Source organism: Brachyistius frenatus, unplaced genomic scaffold (assembly GCF_029030835.1).
Source record: "Brachyistius frenatus isolate BFR_SWC_R1_liver_20210118 unplaced genomic scaffold, ASM2903083v1 Contig_17, whole genome shotgun sequence".
Lineage (NCBI taxonomy): Eukaryota > Metazoa > Chordata > Actinopteri > Embiotocidae > Brachyistius > Brachyistius frenatus.
Genome location: NW_027210616.1, coordinates 2,432,235 through 2,448,545, shown reverse-complemented (window position 1 = coordinate 2,448,545; position 16,311 = coordinate 2,432,235). Strand labels below are relative to the sequence as shown.

Here is a 16,311-nt window from a genome sequence, read left to right as displayed (position 1 = left end):
TTTTTTAAAGTGATCTCATACACACCAACGCCTGTCCTTCCATTTTTCTATAATTGAGGATGCAGCGTGACGTCGGCACTCTGAAACAGATTAAATGCACGGTTTTCGTCTTGTATCCAGGTGACGTTCGGCCGCCCGAGTCCCAGTGTGTGTGTGTGTGTGTGTGACTGAAAGGCCTGAAGAGCGTAGACACTCGTAGTAACAGTGCCTTATTGTAACAGTTGCACCATCGATAGCAGCTGAGGTCAACCAACAGGGAAAGAACCAGCCGTGTTAGAAGAGAAATGACAGCGTTTATACAAGAATTAGTCCAGTGGGTGTAATTAGTAATTAAAGGAAAGTGTATTAACTTTCATGTTGAGAGTTGGACGAGTAGATTGATTACACTCTTCAATAAATCTGAAGCTACAGCTGGCGGATGGTTAGCTTAGCTTAGCACAAAGGCTGGAAACGGAGAGAAACGGCTCGCCCGGCTGTGTCCAAACCGTGCGGCAATCATCGGTGACATCAGCCATCGGTTTGTGAACTGCCGTTCCGAAGCATTGAGTTCAGATTTTGGAGCCAGAAGTGACCATATCTGGTCAAGTTAGAGGAAGAGCGAGGGGTGGATCTAACTTGACACTAAGCCCCGCCCACCGATAGCAAAAACCTGACTACACCACAGGCCTGTCAATCAAACAGACACGCCCCAAAACATACTTTTTTGAGGCCTGATATCTAATTAACGACAAGATTAGTTTTAGATGTACCACCAGAAAACTAATGAGGAGGGACTTTGAAATGATGACAAATGATAACGTAAGAACTTGTATGGAAAATGTATAGACTTTGATTTTATGAGACAAGTTGAATTGGAGTCTATGGAGCCAAAGGCTTTTTGGAGGCAGCCCCTAGTGGCCCTCGGTGGCATTGCAGTTTATATGGCACTTCCACATCAGCCTCCTTTTTCAGACCTCGAAGCTACGTCCACTTTTATATACAGCCAATGGTCCAAACAACTTCCTGCTCGCACTTCTTAAGCTTCCTAATAAAATAAATGTCATTATTTGTATGAACTAAACAATGAAGATATGTAACTTGTTAATTAGTGAGCTGTAGAGGTACTTTGACTAGAACCTGGTTTCATTTTTCATCGCTTCCAGTCTTTATGCAAAGCCAAGCTGCAGTAACAGTGAGGGTGGTATCAGTCCTCTCATCTAACTCTTTGCAAGCCAACAAATGTATTTCCAATTGTTTCTTTAAACAGGAGAGGAGAGTAGAAATTCCTGTTTTCTGCGACATAATCCGACAAATTTGTGCTTTTTTTTTTTTCTCAAGAAGTCGTTAAAAAGAAATCAAATCTCGGAAGTGATAATGTTTGTTTGAAGTTTTGAAGTGAGCAGACGCTGCTGCGTTTCTAAGGTTGGGAACATGAAACAGACCTTGTGAAGCAAAAAAAAAAAAAAAAAAAAACTAAACAAAGCCATTATTTAATTGTACATTGTACAGGTGCAGGTTTACTGAAAATCTCTCCGCTGATGAGTGAGGATGAAAGACGGACACAAGTGTAGAGTGCAGACAGAGTTAATTATTCAGCCTGTGAGCTTGACCATCTCCTCCTGTAAAATCACACCGGAGCTGATCCTCTCTCTTCCTGCCATCTGTAGAAAAAAAAATCTCTCGCATTCTTCTCTTTTTACTCGCATTTCTGCTGCGTCGTTATTCCTTCAGTACGCCCACGGCCCAGGCAGCTTCCACTGAAGCCGACTGTGGCGACCTCATTACGGCAGAGAATAAAGCAAGAAAGACGTTCAGGCCTTTCTTTGATTTTGTTTTGGTCACAGAGATCGCCTGAAGGGGAGAGCGTCCACAAACAAACAAAAAAAAAAAAACAAGAGAGAGTCGAGCTTATTCTTGGTATTTAAACGATGTTAGCTGATAGCGAGAGTTTGTATTTGTGATTGTGTTGTATGCAAGACAGAGTTTGAGTTTGTGAAATATAGGTGTGTAGAAAATTTAGCGTTGTATCAGACTCTGAAAGATTAACGGCCACAGTTCCTGTTTAACCCCCCTAACAAGACACTTTACAATCAAGAGTTGAAAACACGTGAGGACGTTGGGATCGTTGTCAGCTGTGACGTCATTTAATGGAGCAGTGTAAAGCTGCAGACTGGTGAGGCTCTTTCAGACAATAAAAGATGAATCTGGGTGTGTTTCATCGTCGGTTCATCTTTGGGTGATGTGTTCGGTCTGATCCCAAAAATTATTCAATTTACATTTTGAAAAGCTGGAAGTTCCACATTTTGCCATCAGTCAGTTTTTAGTTGATTTGATTGACTAATCAACCTATTGTTTGCACTCCAGATTAATCCTTTATCTATGTTCACTTCTCATATCTGTGCTGGGAGAGGCTGTAAAGTGAGTGTCGGTATTGTTTCCGTGCTCAATATCTGTTTTTGGAAAAACTCTCAAAGAAATGTTAAACTTCCACTATGAAGGTCTAAAAACCAGGACCTTTTTTTTTTTAATTGTTTTATTTAAAGCTGAACGTGGTCGGCTTCCTGTGTGGAAAGTATTTGAAGACAGTTTGGTGTATTTGATCGCTTTGCGTCGTTGTCACCGAGAAGCAAGAATGTAGTCGTTGATAAAAGGGACGTTTGTGTGTCGAAGCAGATTTTAAAAGGGCCGAGGAACTTCTAGTCGAAGGTTTGCCGACTGTAGAGCCACCAAGCTGAGCTCCTGTATTTATGATTCCTGTATTAAAACCATGATCAGATCTGAATGCTCTGATCAATCTATTACATTGCATTATGTATACAGATACAGTACGGAACGCTTATTTATGTTCACTTTGTTTGGTATCAACACTGTGATTCTATGTATTTCATTCACTTCTTTTTACATGATCAATGTGTCGGTAAATAAACAACATTGTCTTATTATAACTCTTTTTTTTTTTTAAAGAAGTTTTCTTTCAGTGGGAGTTTATAAGAAAATGTGAGGAAATAAATGTTCAGTGGGGGATTTTTTTTTTATTATGTCTGCAGGTATATTTGTATCTCTGGATAATTACAAACGACATGAGTTCAGTTTTTCTCCTGAGGTCATCTTTTAAACCTGGCAGGTTACAGACGTCTGCAGGCCGTTTTCTGAGCGGGAAAGATGAATCACAGCAGATGGTAGAAGCCCAACAGGAAGTTATGTCTACACAAGGTCAATTTTCCTCTGAGATTTTTTAATTTTTTTCTCATGCCAGTCTGTTGCTCAATACACCCTTTAGCAGCTCTGTGCATTCAGCTGTGCATCTATGTTTAGCGTGAATTCGGTAATTTATTTATTCTATTCTATTCATGTATTTATTTTTCTTTCCAAAAATTAGTTTTACATACTTTTATTACTCTTAACAATTCTAATCTTTTATCCTCACTGCTATTTAACTTTTTATTATTACTATTTATTTAATTGCCTACATTTTTATTATTGTTTTGTTTTGATATATTTTTAGTTTCTTAATCTAGTTTTTAATTTCACTTTATTTTACTACTCTTACTGTTATTTTAGTTTTTAAGTCTATCTTTCTACCTTTTTTTTTAAATCATCTCTATCTTCAGCTAACCCGTGTGAAAAGTGCTATATGAATAAAGTTTGATTGATAATAGCATGCTGACAAGTTAAACTAAGATGGTGACCTGAACCTCATATTGTCTTTCTTTAGTGTTGACGGTATTTAGCTCAAAGCCTCACAGAGCTGCTAACATTGCTGGAGATCGCTAGTCTTGTAATCAAAATAAAACCATATGTTCATTAGAAAATGTAAGCCACACATCAAGTCACGTCCTCAAAATGGCCAATAATATAAATTAAAAACTACTGTTCCCTTTGAAAATCCTACAAATCAAAGAAACTCTTAACAGATTTAGATAATGCAAGGCAACGCCTTTGTGGCGTTCTCCAGGGCTCTGTTCAAGGACACCTGCATTTCTCATTCATATTTCCCAGAGCGACCTCACCGAGTGTCACAGAGACCCAGCAGGGCTTTGAGCTAAACGGTAACATCAACACTCTCAAAAAGAACAATACAATATAATGTTTATCTTGTCGGGGTACCGTCCATCCATTCATGATCTACTTCCGCTTTATCCTGAACAGGAGAGGGGGGGCTGCAGCCCATCACAGCTCACTCGTTTGTTCACTCCGGAGGACCAGTCGCCTGTCAAATCAACACAGAAAGAAAGCCCGAAACAGACGTGCACGCTCACATTCACTTCTACACGTAATGTAGAATCACCAGTTAACGTGCGTGTTTTTTTTGCCGGAGGGCGCGTGCTCTAAATAAAGGCTCGAGCACTGAACCTTCTCGCTAACCTGGACCACCTCGTCAGGAACTAACAGAAGCTAATAAGCTCATTACGCGGGATGTGCAGCTGTACACGAGTGTGAGCCCGGACTCTACCGCCGGAGGACAAGTCGTCTGAACTGAGCCACTTCGGAGTCGTTTTCTGACTCCTTCAATCACATCTCACAGTTTTCAACGACATGTGGATGCTGCTGTGTTGCCATGGAAATATCTCTGTCGTGGAAGCCGGTCACGTGATGACAGCCCAGCCATCGCCGTGACAACTGCTCAAGCCTTTATTGGCTGACGACGACTGAGATGTTGCTGAAACCTCTGGAAACAGCTGGTAAATTTACCCCGACCCTGTGCCGACTGTTAATTATCCACGGCTCCTTCAGGTTCATGATATTTAATTAGGGCCCGAGCACCGATGGTGGGAAGGCCCTTTTCTTATTCAAGGAATTATTAGGGCCCGAGCACCGAAGGCACCCACTTTCATGAGTTTTTGTTAAAGCCGCCAAAAAAAAAAAAGGCAATTTTTTTTTTTTTTTTTTAAAGAAGAATAAGGAACAAGATTGAGAAACAAATTAAAACTGCAAGCTGGAATATGCCGACCCTCGCGTGCTGCCAGCGGCGCCGACCCGCTGGATCCCCGTCGTGCAGCGTGCGAGGGCCCGCGTATTACCGCTTGCAGTTTTAATTTGTTTCTCAATCTTGTTCCTTATTCTTCATTAAAAAAATTCTTATTTTTTCATAAATTGGCTGAAAATAAAACATGTAAAACTCACACGGTTAAAATTAACATTACATTATCCAAATTTCACAGAATACATTTTTTAATTTTTATTTAATTCCTATTTACAGCATGTCCACATGACGACATGTCACAGAAATCAATGTAAAACAATTCAAGTTACATGTATGTGAAAATATTTGACATTGTATTTATGAGAACATGAAAACATCAACAACAACTTTTAAATGCTTAATTTGTACTATTATAATCACACACCTTACATGTGAAATAAGGACAAACGAGATCATAATCCAGACAATAAAACAACATGTTCATTCAAAACAATGCATCTCTGACAGATTGGAGCATCTTGTGCTCGCTCAACCGTGCAAGCAAGCTGTGGGAAACGGAGACCATCGTGTTCGTACAGTATTTCAGCCTTAGATTGTCAACAGTCCGCTCTCTTACCGTGAAGAGATGCTTTAATCGCGTTACACCTGCGTCCAGAGTCCCCGAGAGCCAGGAGGGCAAAAGGTCTGAGTATTTTTTTTAATTTTTTTTTTCCAGCACTTCTCAGGATGCTTCGTCCACCGTGAGCTCCAGCAGCTGCTCCTGCACAGCCTCCAGCTGGGCCTCCTGCTGCTCCTCCGTCTTTGGCTCCTCGCGTCCGCTCTCCAGGTTCTCTGAGCTCTCAAAACAGCCCGAATCCCTCGGCTCCTTGGCATCCTCCCCAGACCTGACCTCCTCCTCCTCCTCCTCCTCTGGCTCCGAGTCTTCTTCAGCTACATCAGGCCAAAACAAGCATGTCTTAATACAGAGTGTTTCAGTACGATCATTTTTTATTTATCCTGGACTCTGACAGGTCTTTTCATTTTGTTCAGCTTCACAGGGAAATTTTAATAATCTCAAATATGGCCACAATCTTCCCCTCATTCAATCATTTTATCCTATTAGATATTTCAATTATTAGTTAGTTATGGTCACAAATGTTTTGTGATGTCATAGTTACCTTTGACCATTCAAATTTGCGTTAGTTCATCCTCTAGTTAGTCTATTTTAAATCCACTAAATTTAGAAACACAGGGTGTTACAGTGGGTCATGTTTAATAGAAATTTTACTCAAAGATCAAGAAAAAAACCACCTCTTCAATTTCAGTGATAATTTCTAAACAGCAGATACTGTACGATCTGAGAAAATCAACACGAGAGCAGAAGACTGCATCGCTGCAGCTGATTGTGATGCAAATTCAAATCCATAAACTGTTGGTCTTAAACTCAGATGAGACAAAACATCGAGACAAAGGAAGAATTTCTTCGAAGTGACTGAGTAACTGCAAACTGTGAGTTTAATGTGCTGCAAGTGAGCCATAAAATGAACCTAAATTATCCAGCGGAGGCCGAGGAAGTATGATGTTATACAACCTGATAGTGGTACGAACTGCAGTTTTTTCAGATGTGACTGAAATTCCACAAAGACTGGAGATTTACTTTGTTTTGAACCACGCCGTTTGCATCGTGAATGTTATTGTTCACGTACTTGTCTTTTTACTTTACATGTTACTGGAGGACTCCACTTGAAGAGAAACAAGGATATAATTAGAACATCCAGATTTGCCCAATGTAAACAACAAACATGGCGAGAATCGAGGGGGTTACTACTTTGCTGATTCTGAGATCTCAGGGGGACAAAACACCATCGTCACTCTGTTTTTCCGGCATTTTCCACCGTGCATCAACCTAACAGCCATATGTTTGTTTCCATTTAGTTCTTCAGGTCCCTGAACCTCAGACCTCCATACTGCCCCGAAACTGCCATCACCAATCATGTATATACCGCATCTTGCGGACGCGTTGCGTTAACGTCTAAGGACGAGCACAATCAACGCTCCAACCAGATGCAGAACACGCAAGGCAGCCATCACGTGCACGCAAACTTGTAATTTAAAGCGAGTGTATCGCCAGCCTAAGGGTCAGGGTTTACGGTTTATCTTAGGCATCCCAAACCCAGACTGTGACCCCAGAGCTGCATCTTTATGAGACATTATAGGCCTTGCAGCATCACAGTGTGTGAACTCACTGTCTCTGAGCAGTTCAGTGGCGTTCAGCATCTTGGAGCGCTGCTCTGGGTCGGTGATGTTCAGCTCGTTCAGGTGAGACTCCTTCAGTCCCGCGAAGTCCTCCAGACTCTGGAAGCCGTGCATCGACAGCAAGGAACTCAGTTCCTGAAACACAGCAGACCGTCAGAGCAAGTTTCAAATAACTGACATCATTTTATGGACGCTGGCAACCAGTGCAGCGACTCCTCAGCCCTGTTTGTCTCACCGACATGCCGATGGTGTCCAGAACCTCTTCCAGGGACTTGGGTTTGGATTTGGCTGGGCGGTTCTTAGTGTTGCAGCCTCGCCGCCGGGCCGGGGGGCTGTCGTCAGGCAGGAGGTTGACGTAGATGAATTTAAAGGAGCCCACCTTGGTGTTGAGCTTGCCTGTCCAGGTGCCCACGGGGGGCTTCTCGATGATGTGGATGACGTCTCCTTTCTGTGGGAAGGAACGAGGGTGAGGAGATTAGCGACAGCCCGACAGGAGACACAGGAAACATGGGAGATGAGTGTAATATCTGCAGCGCAGCCACAGCCGTGACCGACATGATGTCATTATGTCAAGCAGGCGGTCGGTAACGGGCCACGTAGATTAAACTGTGATGATAATCAAAACGACCCGTCTTGTTTCACACAGTTAACAAGCTCCCTGGAGGGCGACTGGACGAGACAGAAGACGAGGCCAAAGGCCAAACGCGTACAGCGAGGAAGACCTCCCCCCAGACTCACTTGGAGTTTCAGTGACTCCACGTCGTAGGGGCTGGGAGTGAAGTCGGTGTGGACCAGAGCACGACCGCAGAACGGCCCGTTGTAAGGGACGCTGTTTTCCTCCAGTCTCATGCTGTCCCTCTGGCAGTAGCCACTGTCCAAGCTCTGCCTGTCGCTGTCTGAGGAGGGTGATAAGAAGCAGGGCCAGATTAACAATCAAACAACCCCTACACACAGCAGATACCTCTACATGACCCAGGATTATATGTCTCATGGGACACTCTGTGCCTTTATACATTTTGCATCTTTTATAACAACACTTTGGCTCATTGGCATCCTTATTACAAATAACCCACAATTAGCCAGAGGGTAATTTTTTTTAATAAAATGGTGCACCTTGCATGGGACTTATCTCTCAGAAAAGTTTAGCCTGTTCAGACACAACAGAGATGGCTTACGTTGTCTGAAACGGAGTAACTGTTTTTGCTACGATTTTAAAGCCAACATCCATGATTCAAAGATTCATCCTAAATTTATTCCATTCATCCCTGGGATGTGTAAGTCACACTGAAACAATATCATGTCTGCGCAGTCAGATTTGTCTGAGTTCTGACTCCGAGAAGGAGTCTGTATCTGCCGCCTGTTTCTCTGTCACAGTTTAAAACAGACTCACTGCCAGAGAGCTGGCGGGTGATGGGGCTCGACACGGTTTCCTCGGAGCCTGAGGAGCACACGGACGTCCTCTGTCCAGCACTCAGATCTGGGTGCCAGTCATAGGAGACGGGAGACAGCTCCTCACCGCTCTCCCCCTGGAGGTACAGAGGACAGTGGGGCAGGTCAAAGGTCAAGTCATCTTCAGTTTACTTAAACAGGCGAATAATAATAATGATGTCAAATTAAAGCTCAAAGTCACAAAACGGTTAAGCCTTACTGAAAAATAACTGAAACTGACCAAAAAACAACAAAAAAAAGTTATCAGACAAGTCAAAATAACATTTAAGTGTAATTCAGAATTTTTTTTTTTTAATTTTTTTTTTTTTTAAATAATGGGTTAAAATAACCTTAAGAAAATAAATTAAGTTTTTGATTTTCTGTACCAGCTGATTGGCATTAAAATAAAAAGCATTATATTTTCTTTCTAACACTTTAAAATTATTTTTAATTGCTTTATTAAGTTATAATTTTGACTTTGTCTCATTGTCATTGACAAATCTTTTGTCAGTTTCGTAGCTCCGTCATTTAACGTAGTCCTGCTGAAAAGTGAATTGTCACATTCTGGTCAGAAGTCAACATGAGCAACAAGATTGGGCTTCAAGGACATTTTTAACACCAAACGACCAAACTTTTAACAGGAGATAATGATGTTTTCAGTGTTTTTATGAGGTTAGTTTCACCTGTAGTTTTATAATTTTAGAGCACTAACTGAGACTAAAATGTACAGAACTTCGGTAAAAGCCAGACCTTAAAAAACAGCGGTGCAGGTATTCAGGTACTTTACATAAGTAACAATAGTAATACCGTGCAGTAGAAATACTTGATTAGAAGTAAAAGTTACAGCACTGGAAATGTTATTTCAGTAAAAGCAAACAAATATTATCAGAAAAATTTACTTAAAATCCAAAATTAAAATAATAATTGCAAAATAATTGCTCCTGTGAGTCCTAAACAAGTAAATAGTATTTTATTTAATTATTTATTATTGTGTACACAATATTTTACTTTACTGTAGTTCCTTAATCTGAACTTTACATTATTTGCACACTGTTGTTCAGTTTAACCTACAATATTTTATATTTATAAAAGTGACAATTTTAAGTGGCATCAAATGGAAATAATAAAGTAAATACAAGTGATTTCAATTTGTACTCCAGTTAATGTACTTTGTTACATTGAACCACTAAAAATCCAACTCAGACTTTATGCTATTATTTTGAAAAATGCAGTACGTTCATTTGTCCATGAGGAGGAGACAATTTCTACCGTTTGTATTAACTGAGTTTCAGGAGAAGAATCTTTTTCGACAGATGTCAGTGTGTGTTTTTGTAACAACAATACATTTGTTGAGGAAACTATTTTCCCTTAGTAAACATATGAATTATTACTATTTAAACATAATGATTATTACTGTTTAAACACCCTCATATGTCAGTCATGTTGCTGTATCGTATGTGAAACTTGAGCAGTCCTCACCCCTTCTTCAGCCAGAGCCTTCTGCACCATCTTGGATGTTTTGCGGGTCATGGTGCGTGAGATAACGTTGCGCCATTTCTTTCCCAGTTTGCTGCCACTTTTCACTGCTTCCTCTACTGTCACATCGTCTGCCAGCTAAGATGAGAGGAAGAAAAATCAGCAGCTATTTCAGAAATCATCTGGCACAATGTTGATAAAGTCTGTGAAATTTGGAAAATGTAAAAACTATGCCACTGAAATAGTTAAACTCCTTGTGTTCATTTCTCACAAACTAGAAAAGCCACAGACCTCGTGGTCATGGGGTTTGCATACCCACAGACACACACATAAACTGGTCTGTCTATCTTTGTGAGGACATTGACATGATGCATTGTTTAGCCCTTTGCCCAAATCTTAACCATCACAACTACTGTATGTGCCGTCCTTAACTCTTACTGTAACCTGAACCTTATTCTAACCTGAACCCTAAAACCAAGTCTGAACCCTCAAATTGTTCTTTTTAGTTATGAGCCTTAATGTCTTCACAGAATGCAGAAATGTCCTCATAACGTTGGGTTTTTAACCATAACTGGTTCACATAACTATAGATAGACATGTACACACACACTCACACCTGCACTTTGTGGCCTGGTGCTTGAAAGTAGTTTCTAAGAGCATTACCAAACTGCTTGAAGCCAGCCTGTGGGGGCTCCTGAATGAAAGTTGATGACGTTTTCAGTGTTTTTATGAGGCAGTTAGTTACAGCAGTTACAGGAGGAGAGTTTATTAGACTTTTTAATCATAGATCCTGATTCAGGAGTCATTAAGAGCTAGTGGACTACTTTATTCTTGATTTTATTCGTGATACTTAGTTCTCAAATTATGTGCTTAAGCTTTTCATGTTAAATAATCACTTTCCCCTTCATACCTGAGTTTTAACTCTTCTTGTTTAAGCACATATATATATACTTATAATGAAGAAAGAGAGCTGTTTATCTGCAAAGTAAAACACAGTCACCACAATGCCGAGGACAAAGCTGCTACTGAGACAGAGACAGGAGGGGTCTAACAGCTGAAGTCTCAGTGTAGATTTTAATGTTCGAGGTTATGTATAGAAATAAAATAAGAATAACGTTGAATCTAAAATGCTAAAACTGTCTGTGGGGAGTTACTGTCTTAGTTAAATGTTTGTCTGGCTGATGCAGAGGCTCTCTGCTTGACTGGCTGACACCAGAGGACATCCTGTCTGCATTCTGCTGTCATCTGTGCAACACTTCTCGTTCTTACTTCCTCTCCACTGCACTTAATTCGTTCTCCAACTTCCACTCAGCAGACTAAATGTTACTGGGAATTGATTAACACGTTCTTTAAATTTCACAGTTTTGATGTGCTCAAACGCGCAGTTGCATGTTAAATCAGGAAGCTCAAAATGGACACTTCTGTAACAGCCATCTCTGATAAGAGCTTCTGCTTGGCCTCCACTGCATGCAACGTCACTTAGATGCTGGATGAAAGGGTCGCAGCGTGACGAATGAGGAACAATGTGTTTAAATATCATTTAGGAACTTCAAAAAATAAGATTACACAAACTTCTTGTTCTCCAAAATGTGCTGTGTTGTATATCTGCTTATATTTGTATGTTTGAGAAGAACCACTCACATTCTCCTCCAAGGTAAACTCCTTCTCCGACACAACAGGTGAGGTGGGTTTGTGCTTCATAAAGTCCTTGAAGCTGCTGGACCTCTGCAGGGTGAGCTGCAAACACATCATGAACTGAATATATTAAAAAAAAAGTCCAGAATGGAAAACACTGCGAGCAGCAGCGCAGGTCTGAAGTGGTGGAAACAAAAAACTTTGGAAACATGTCGGTTGTTTGGTGGTTTTTGGTGCAACTCTGATAAAGCTGATCTCATGGTGGTGCACACACAAATATCTTCTTATCACTTCGAATGTGTGAACACAATGAATTTGCAGATAAATTTCTTAGAACCATTGCCCGAATTTCCACTCACTGAAAGATAACGTTGCCAATCTGGGTCATTACATGACTGCTGTGGCTGCGCCATTTATATATATATATATATATATATATATATATATTTATATATATAATAATACAGTTTACCAGGAAACACAAAATAAATAACTGATTGATTCATGAGCATCTCTGCAATAAAAAGCTTGTATTCATGAAACTAAATTTTAAACTTAATAAATTGACACATGGGAACAGAAAATCTAAAGATCAAATGTGTAAAAAACACAAATCCACCCTTTAAATTGAACTCAATTCCAACATAAAGATACAGGTTTCTAGTCTGAACATGAAAAAGTACAGATGGACAAAAACTTACTCTCATTGTGGTATGATCTTTTCATTATTTCTTTCTAATTAATTTCTCTTTTCAGTAACATTAGGTCAATAAAATGTCAGAAAATAGTGAACACTTTTCTAATTTTCAAGCTGGTGCTTTAAAATTGTGTTGTTTTGTCCAAAAACTTGAAAATATTCCACTTAAAAATCCACATCTCTTTTATCAACTAATCAATTAATCCACAGATCCTCTCAATATGTAACAAGTCTCTTGCTCAAAATGGAAACTTGTTGTAACCATAAGAACCACATTTTTTGTGTACAATGTACAATTTTCCACATGTACAGTAGCTATAGTGGAAATTCCTTGTCAAATTAACCATAAAACCACGTCAGTGTGAAAAATCTTATCCTTCTCTTTTTGCTGAAACCACAGGAAACAGAAAAGCTTTAGCAACTGTTGTTGCAGACATCCAGTTGGCACCACAAGTTGTTAGTCTGTGTCTGAAGAATTAAACCAGTGATGCAGTCAGAGTACAAGAGAACAAGTGACCTATAACATTAGTTTTTCCTGCAACAGTTCTTATTTAACAGCCACAAAGCTCTCAGCAGACTCAGTCTTCTCTTAACGCTGGTAACCGCAGCGGAAACAGCGACGCTCTCCAGCCGGTGACAGTAATGTGTTAAATGGTTGCAGAAACCAAATGCAATGAGATGTGTAATGTCGAGGTGTGAACCACAGGAGCAGAGATGTGGATGGAAAATGAGGGCACCGGTATCAAGTGTAGGAGGCTGGATCTCATGGTGGCAGCTAGAGATGAAGGCAGCAGAAGCCACAAAGCTCGCTCTGACTCAAACTACATCTGCAGCAATGATTCACCCTGCCAGAATACAGGAACTTTAATTTCGTGAAGTATGAAGTTGCAGCCAGAGGATAGTTAGAAAACCTGTAAAATGTTTTAGACAAAAATAAGTTTAGTTGTGTGTGTGTGTGTGTGTGTGTGTGTGTGTGTGTGTGTGTGTGTGTGTGTGTGTGGTTTTGTTCGTTCCGCCTCACTGCAAAGGTTTGCGCTGACATCCTGTGTTAAAAAGATGTGCACACAAAGACAGCTGTATGTGACGTTGCGGTGCAAACGAGTGTGTGAGAAAGTCTCTTCACAAATACAGGCTAGAATATTTAAAGATATAAAAGTTTAGTTTCTGAACATTAGCTTTACCCTCTCCCCATCCTCCAATACAAAGGAATAACCAGAAACTCACCTTCTTCTTCTGCACCTGCTCCTTCTCTGAGGCGTTTGAGGGCCTTCGCCTCAGCATCTTCTCCCTCAGTGATCCTCTGATCTCCCTGGACAGAAAGCTGTAAGAAAACCGCGCCGGTTTTAGTCAGTGAGGATCTCTGTCACCGTGCTGACTCTGGCAAAGTCAGATACAACAGAGGAAGGCAGAGGTGCACTCTACTGCAACCGAATGAAGTGCAGAAGTCAGGAAGTCACATGGTCACAATGAAACTGAAGAGGCAAACCCTGTTTTTGGTTCAGAGGCCAGCGGGTTTACTACATGTATTTCTCATTATTGCGTGCTACGAGATCTCTGGGGCTCAAACTGAAACAGTTCATGAAGATGTCATCATACAACAAAGTTCAACGACTACTACTACTACACAAAGTCAAACAGAAAGTATTTACTCAGTGACTTGATTTAATGCGGTAAACAAATCACTCAGATAAAAGATCTGCGGAGGACTGTCATTTTAAAAGCACGTCATGTCTGCTGAAATGAAGAGCGAGTTACAACATTTATTCAGTTTTTCAACTTTTGCAGAATACTGGAGTGAATATTCTTGGAGGAAACACTCCCATAATGTAACGCAACATCTGTGTTGTCAACCAGCTGTGTGTTCTGTGGTCATGATTCCCTGGACAAATTGTCGTTTTTGATTTTTCAGGTTGTTGTTTGGCTATAGTTAAAGTCACTGTGACTGAAGTGTGGAAGTGAAAGACTTCTTAAGATGACATATTTAGAAACTCGGTAACAACTCTGCGGCTGCAGCAGCCGTCTGCTAACAGCCATATCGCAAACTCTTGATCAGACAGTCCAGCTCATCCAGCGGGAGATATTTATATAAAAGGTGGTTTACGAGACAAATGACTTGCAAAGCCAGACACATGCTGACATGGTAAAAACATCCAAAACACACAATTAAGACCAAAAAAAACCTCAAGTGAGTCATAGAAATCTGCATGCTTTTGAATGTACAGAGGGAAGTTCAACGCAAGTCAAGTTTAGCTTGTTATTTTGGTGAGGAGAAAACCACATGATAAAAGGATGCCCTATTTTAGTTTCCTGTCACTCGATTAAAGGATAGCACGAAGCAGATCTGTCTGAAGATCTTAAAGGGACAAAAACAATGAGCTTAGAGAGATTTGGACGATACCTGAAACCTGACAAGCAGCAATGGAAGAACTATTCAGAGGTTTTACTCAAGTGAATACAGAAATATACAAATAATAGTCCATTACAAGTAAAAGTCGTGCATGTTACGTAAACGCACAGAATAATATACTTAAGGTAAAAACTCATCATGCGTAGTGGACTTTTTCAGAATCATAAAATATGATGTTAGAACATTTTATGATTTTACATTATGACTGATGCACTAATCTGTTAGCGGTATTTGGTGTTGTAGTTAACGCAGACCTAATTTACACTAATCTATACACTGTTATATAAAATTTAATCCATAACAATTTATCATGTTTTATAAACTAATCATTAAATGTACAAGAAAGAATTAATAAAAAAAAAATAAAGTAGATATATCAAATGTAATAAATTAGATGAGTAAGGTACTAGAAAATGTACTTACGTAAAGCACTTAAAGTACCGTGTGGAGTTTTTGGCCACTGGTTGTGGTATAAAGCAAAGTTTGAGGAGTGGGTCCTTGTTATATCAGTGGAGAGGAAACACTGCACCTGCAGAAAACCTGACTGCACCAGATGGCCTGTCAATCCAACAAGACACCCCCTCAAACATACTGTTATGTGAGACCTAATCTAATTAACGATCGAATTAATTTTAGATGGGCCGCCAGAAATGTAATGAGAAAATGTGACTTTAGTAAATGACGTCATTATGACTCATGGAAAAAAAATTATTGGCTTTTTTTTTTTTTTTGGGAGAAGTTGAATGGGAGTCTATGGACTCTGCGTTTTGCAGCCAACCCCTACTGGCCCTTGGTGGCATTGCAGTTCAAGGCACTAATTTTTTTTTTTAGACCCAGGAGCTACATCCACTTTTATACACAGTGGATGCTGTAAACACAACTTCTGTTTGTTAACAGCCCCACAGGTTCCCCTCTAAATATGTGTTACCTACTTTGCACCGACTGGCAGGAGGATATTGATAACTGGAGATAATGAACATCTTTTGTGAGTAAATGTGAAGGTTTTTCAGTAAGTACATAACAAAAGTAGCAGAGATCTTTGTTCACACAGAACAATGATTTCATACTTGTTGTTCCTCTTTTCTTCACTTTACCAGAAACACAGTGCAGTGGATGGATGACACGCCTTTTCTGAGAGCTGCCCGACTTTCAGCCTCAAAGTTTTCTTCACGTGCTTTTTCAGTGGTACATGTTTGATCAGAGCGTGCAGATGCAGGGCGCAGAGTGTGGGCAGCACATTCACACATTCAAGACGAGCTGAAGAATAGTTACCAGGCAACCAGCCGTCTACAGGCAGGAGCCGCTCAAAGCTCTGAGAGGAAGAGTCCTTCTCTGAAACTGCAGTTTTGAAAATAAATCGTACGTTTCTTTGTTGTTCCCTTTTAGTTATAATAAGACTCATGCCGCTGACCTCGGTGCCCTTTGGTCGGTCACGCTACTTAAATGAGATAAGGGCACCATTTACTAGAATAAAGCCTTAATTTCAGTTGATGGAAACTGACCAAAAAGGTACAAAAAGGAATCTACATG

At 40.3% G+C, this 16,311-nt stretch overlaps 1 protein-coding gene across 2 annotated transcripts; it reads right to left on the bottom strand.

The window, feature by feature from the left end:
* Positions 1–5,064: 5,064 nt before the first annotated feature.
* sash3 (SAM and SH3 domain containing 3) lies at positions 5,065–15,296 on the bottom strand. Of its 2 annotated transcripts, XM_069694279.1 has the most exons (9): positions 15,205–15,296; positions 13,599–13,695; positions 11,684–11,779; positions 10,046–10,180; positions 8,529–8,664; positions 7,877–8,034; positions 7,374–7,586; positions 7,129–7,273; positions 5,065–5,833 (listed from the first exon to the last, which is right to left on the bottom strand). In XM_069694279.1, exons 2-9 carry the CDS (start codon positions 13,653–13,655, stop codon positions 5,625–5,627), a joined length of 1,149 nt encoding a protein of 382 aa, XP_069550380.1. In that variant the 5' UTR covers positions 13,656–13,695; positions 15,205–15,296; the 3' UTR covers positions 5,065–5,624. The 2 variants fall into 2 exon arrangements, with proteins under 2 accessions (XP_069550380.1, XP_069550379.1); XM_069694278.1 differs by lacking the exon at positions 15,205–15,296 and having other exon boundaries at positions 13,599–13,767.
* Between the last annotated feature and the right edge of the window lie 1,015 nt (positions 15,297–16,311).

What these genes read in the sequence shown, in the direction of transcription:
- sash3 (XM_069694279.1), bottom strand. Translation starts at nt 13,655, where the DNA reads ATGCTGAGGCGAAGGCCCTCAAACGCCTCAGAGAAGGAGCAGGTGCAG. An exon ending in AGCAGGTGCAGAAGAAGAAG is followed by an intron (nt 11,780 to 13,598) that starts GTGAGTTTCTGG and finishes ATGTGTTTGCAG; the next exon opens with CTCACCCTGCAGAGGTCCAG. An exon ending in TGGAGTCACTGAAACTCCAA is followed by an intron (nt 7,587 to 7,876) that starts GTGAGTCTGGGG and finishes TCCTTCCCACAG; the next exon opens with AAAGGAGACGTCATCCACAT.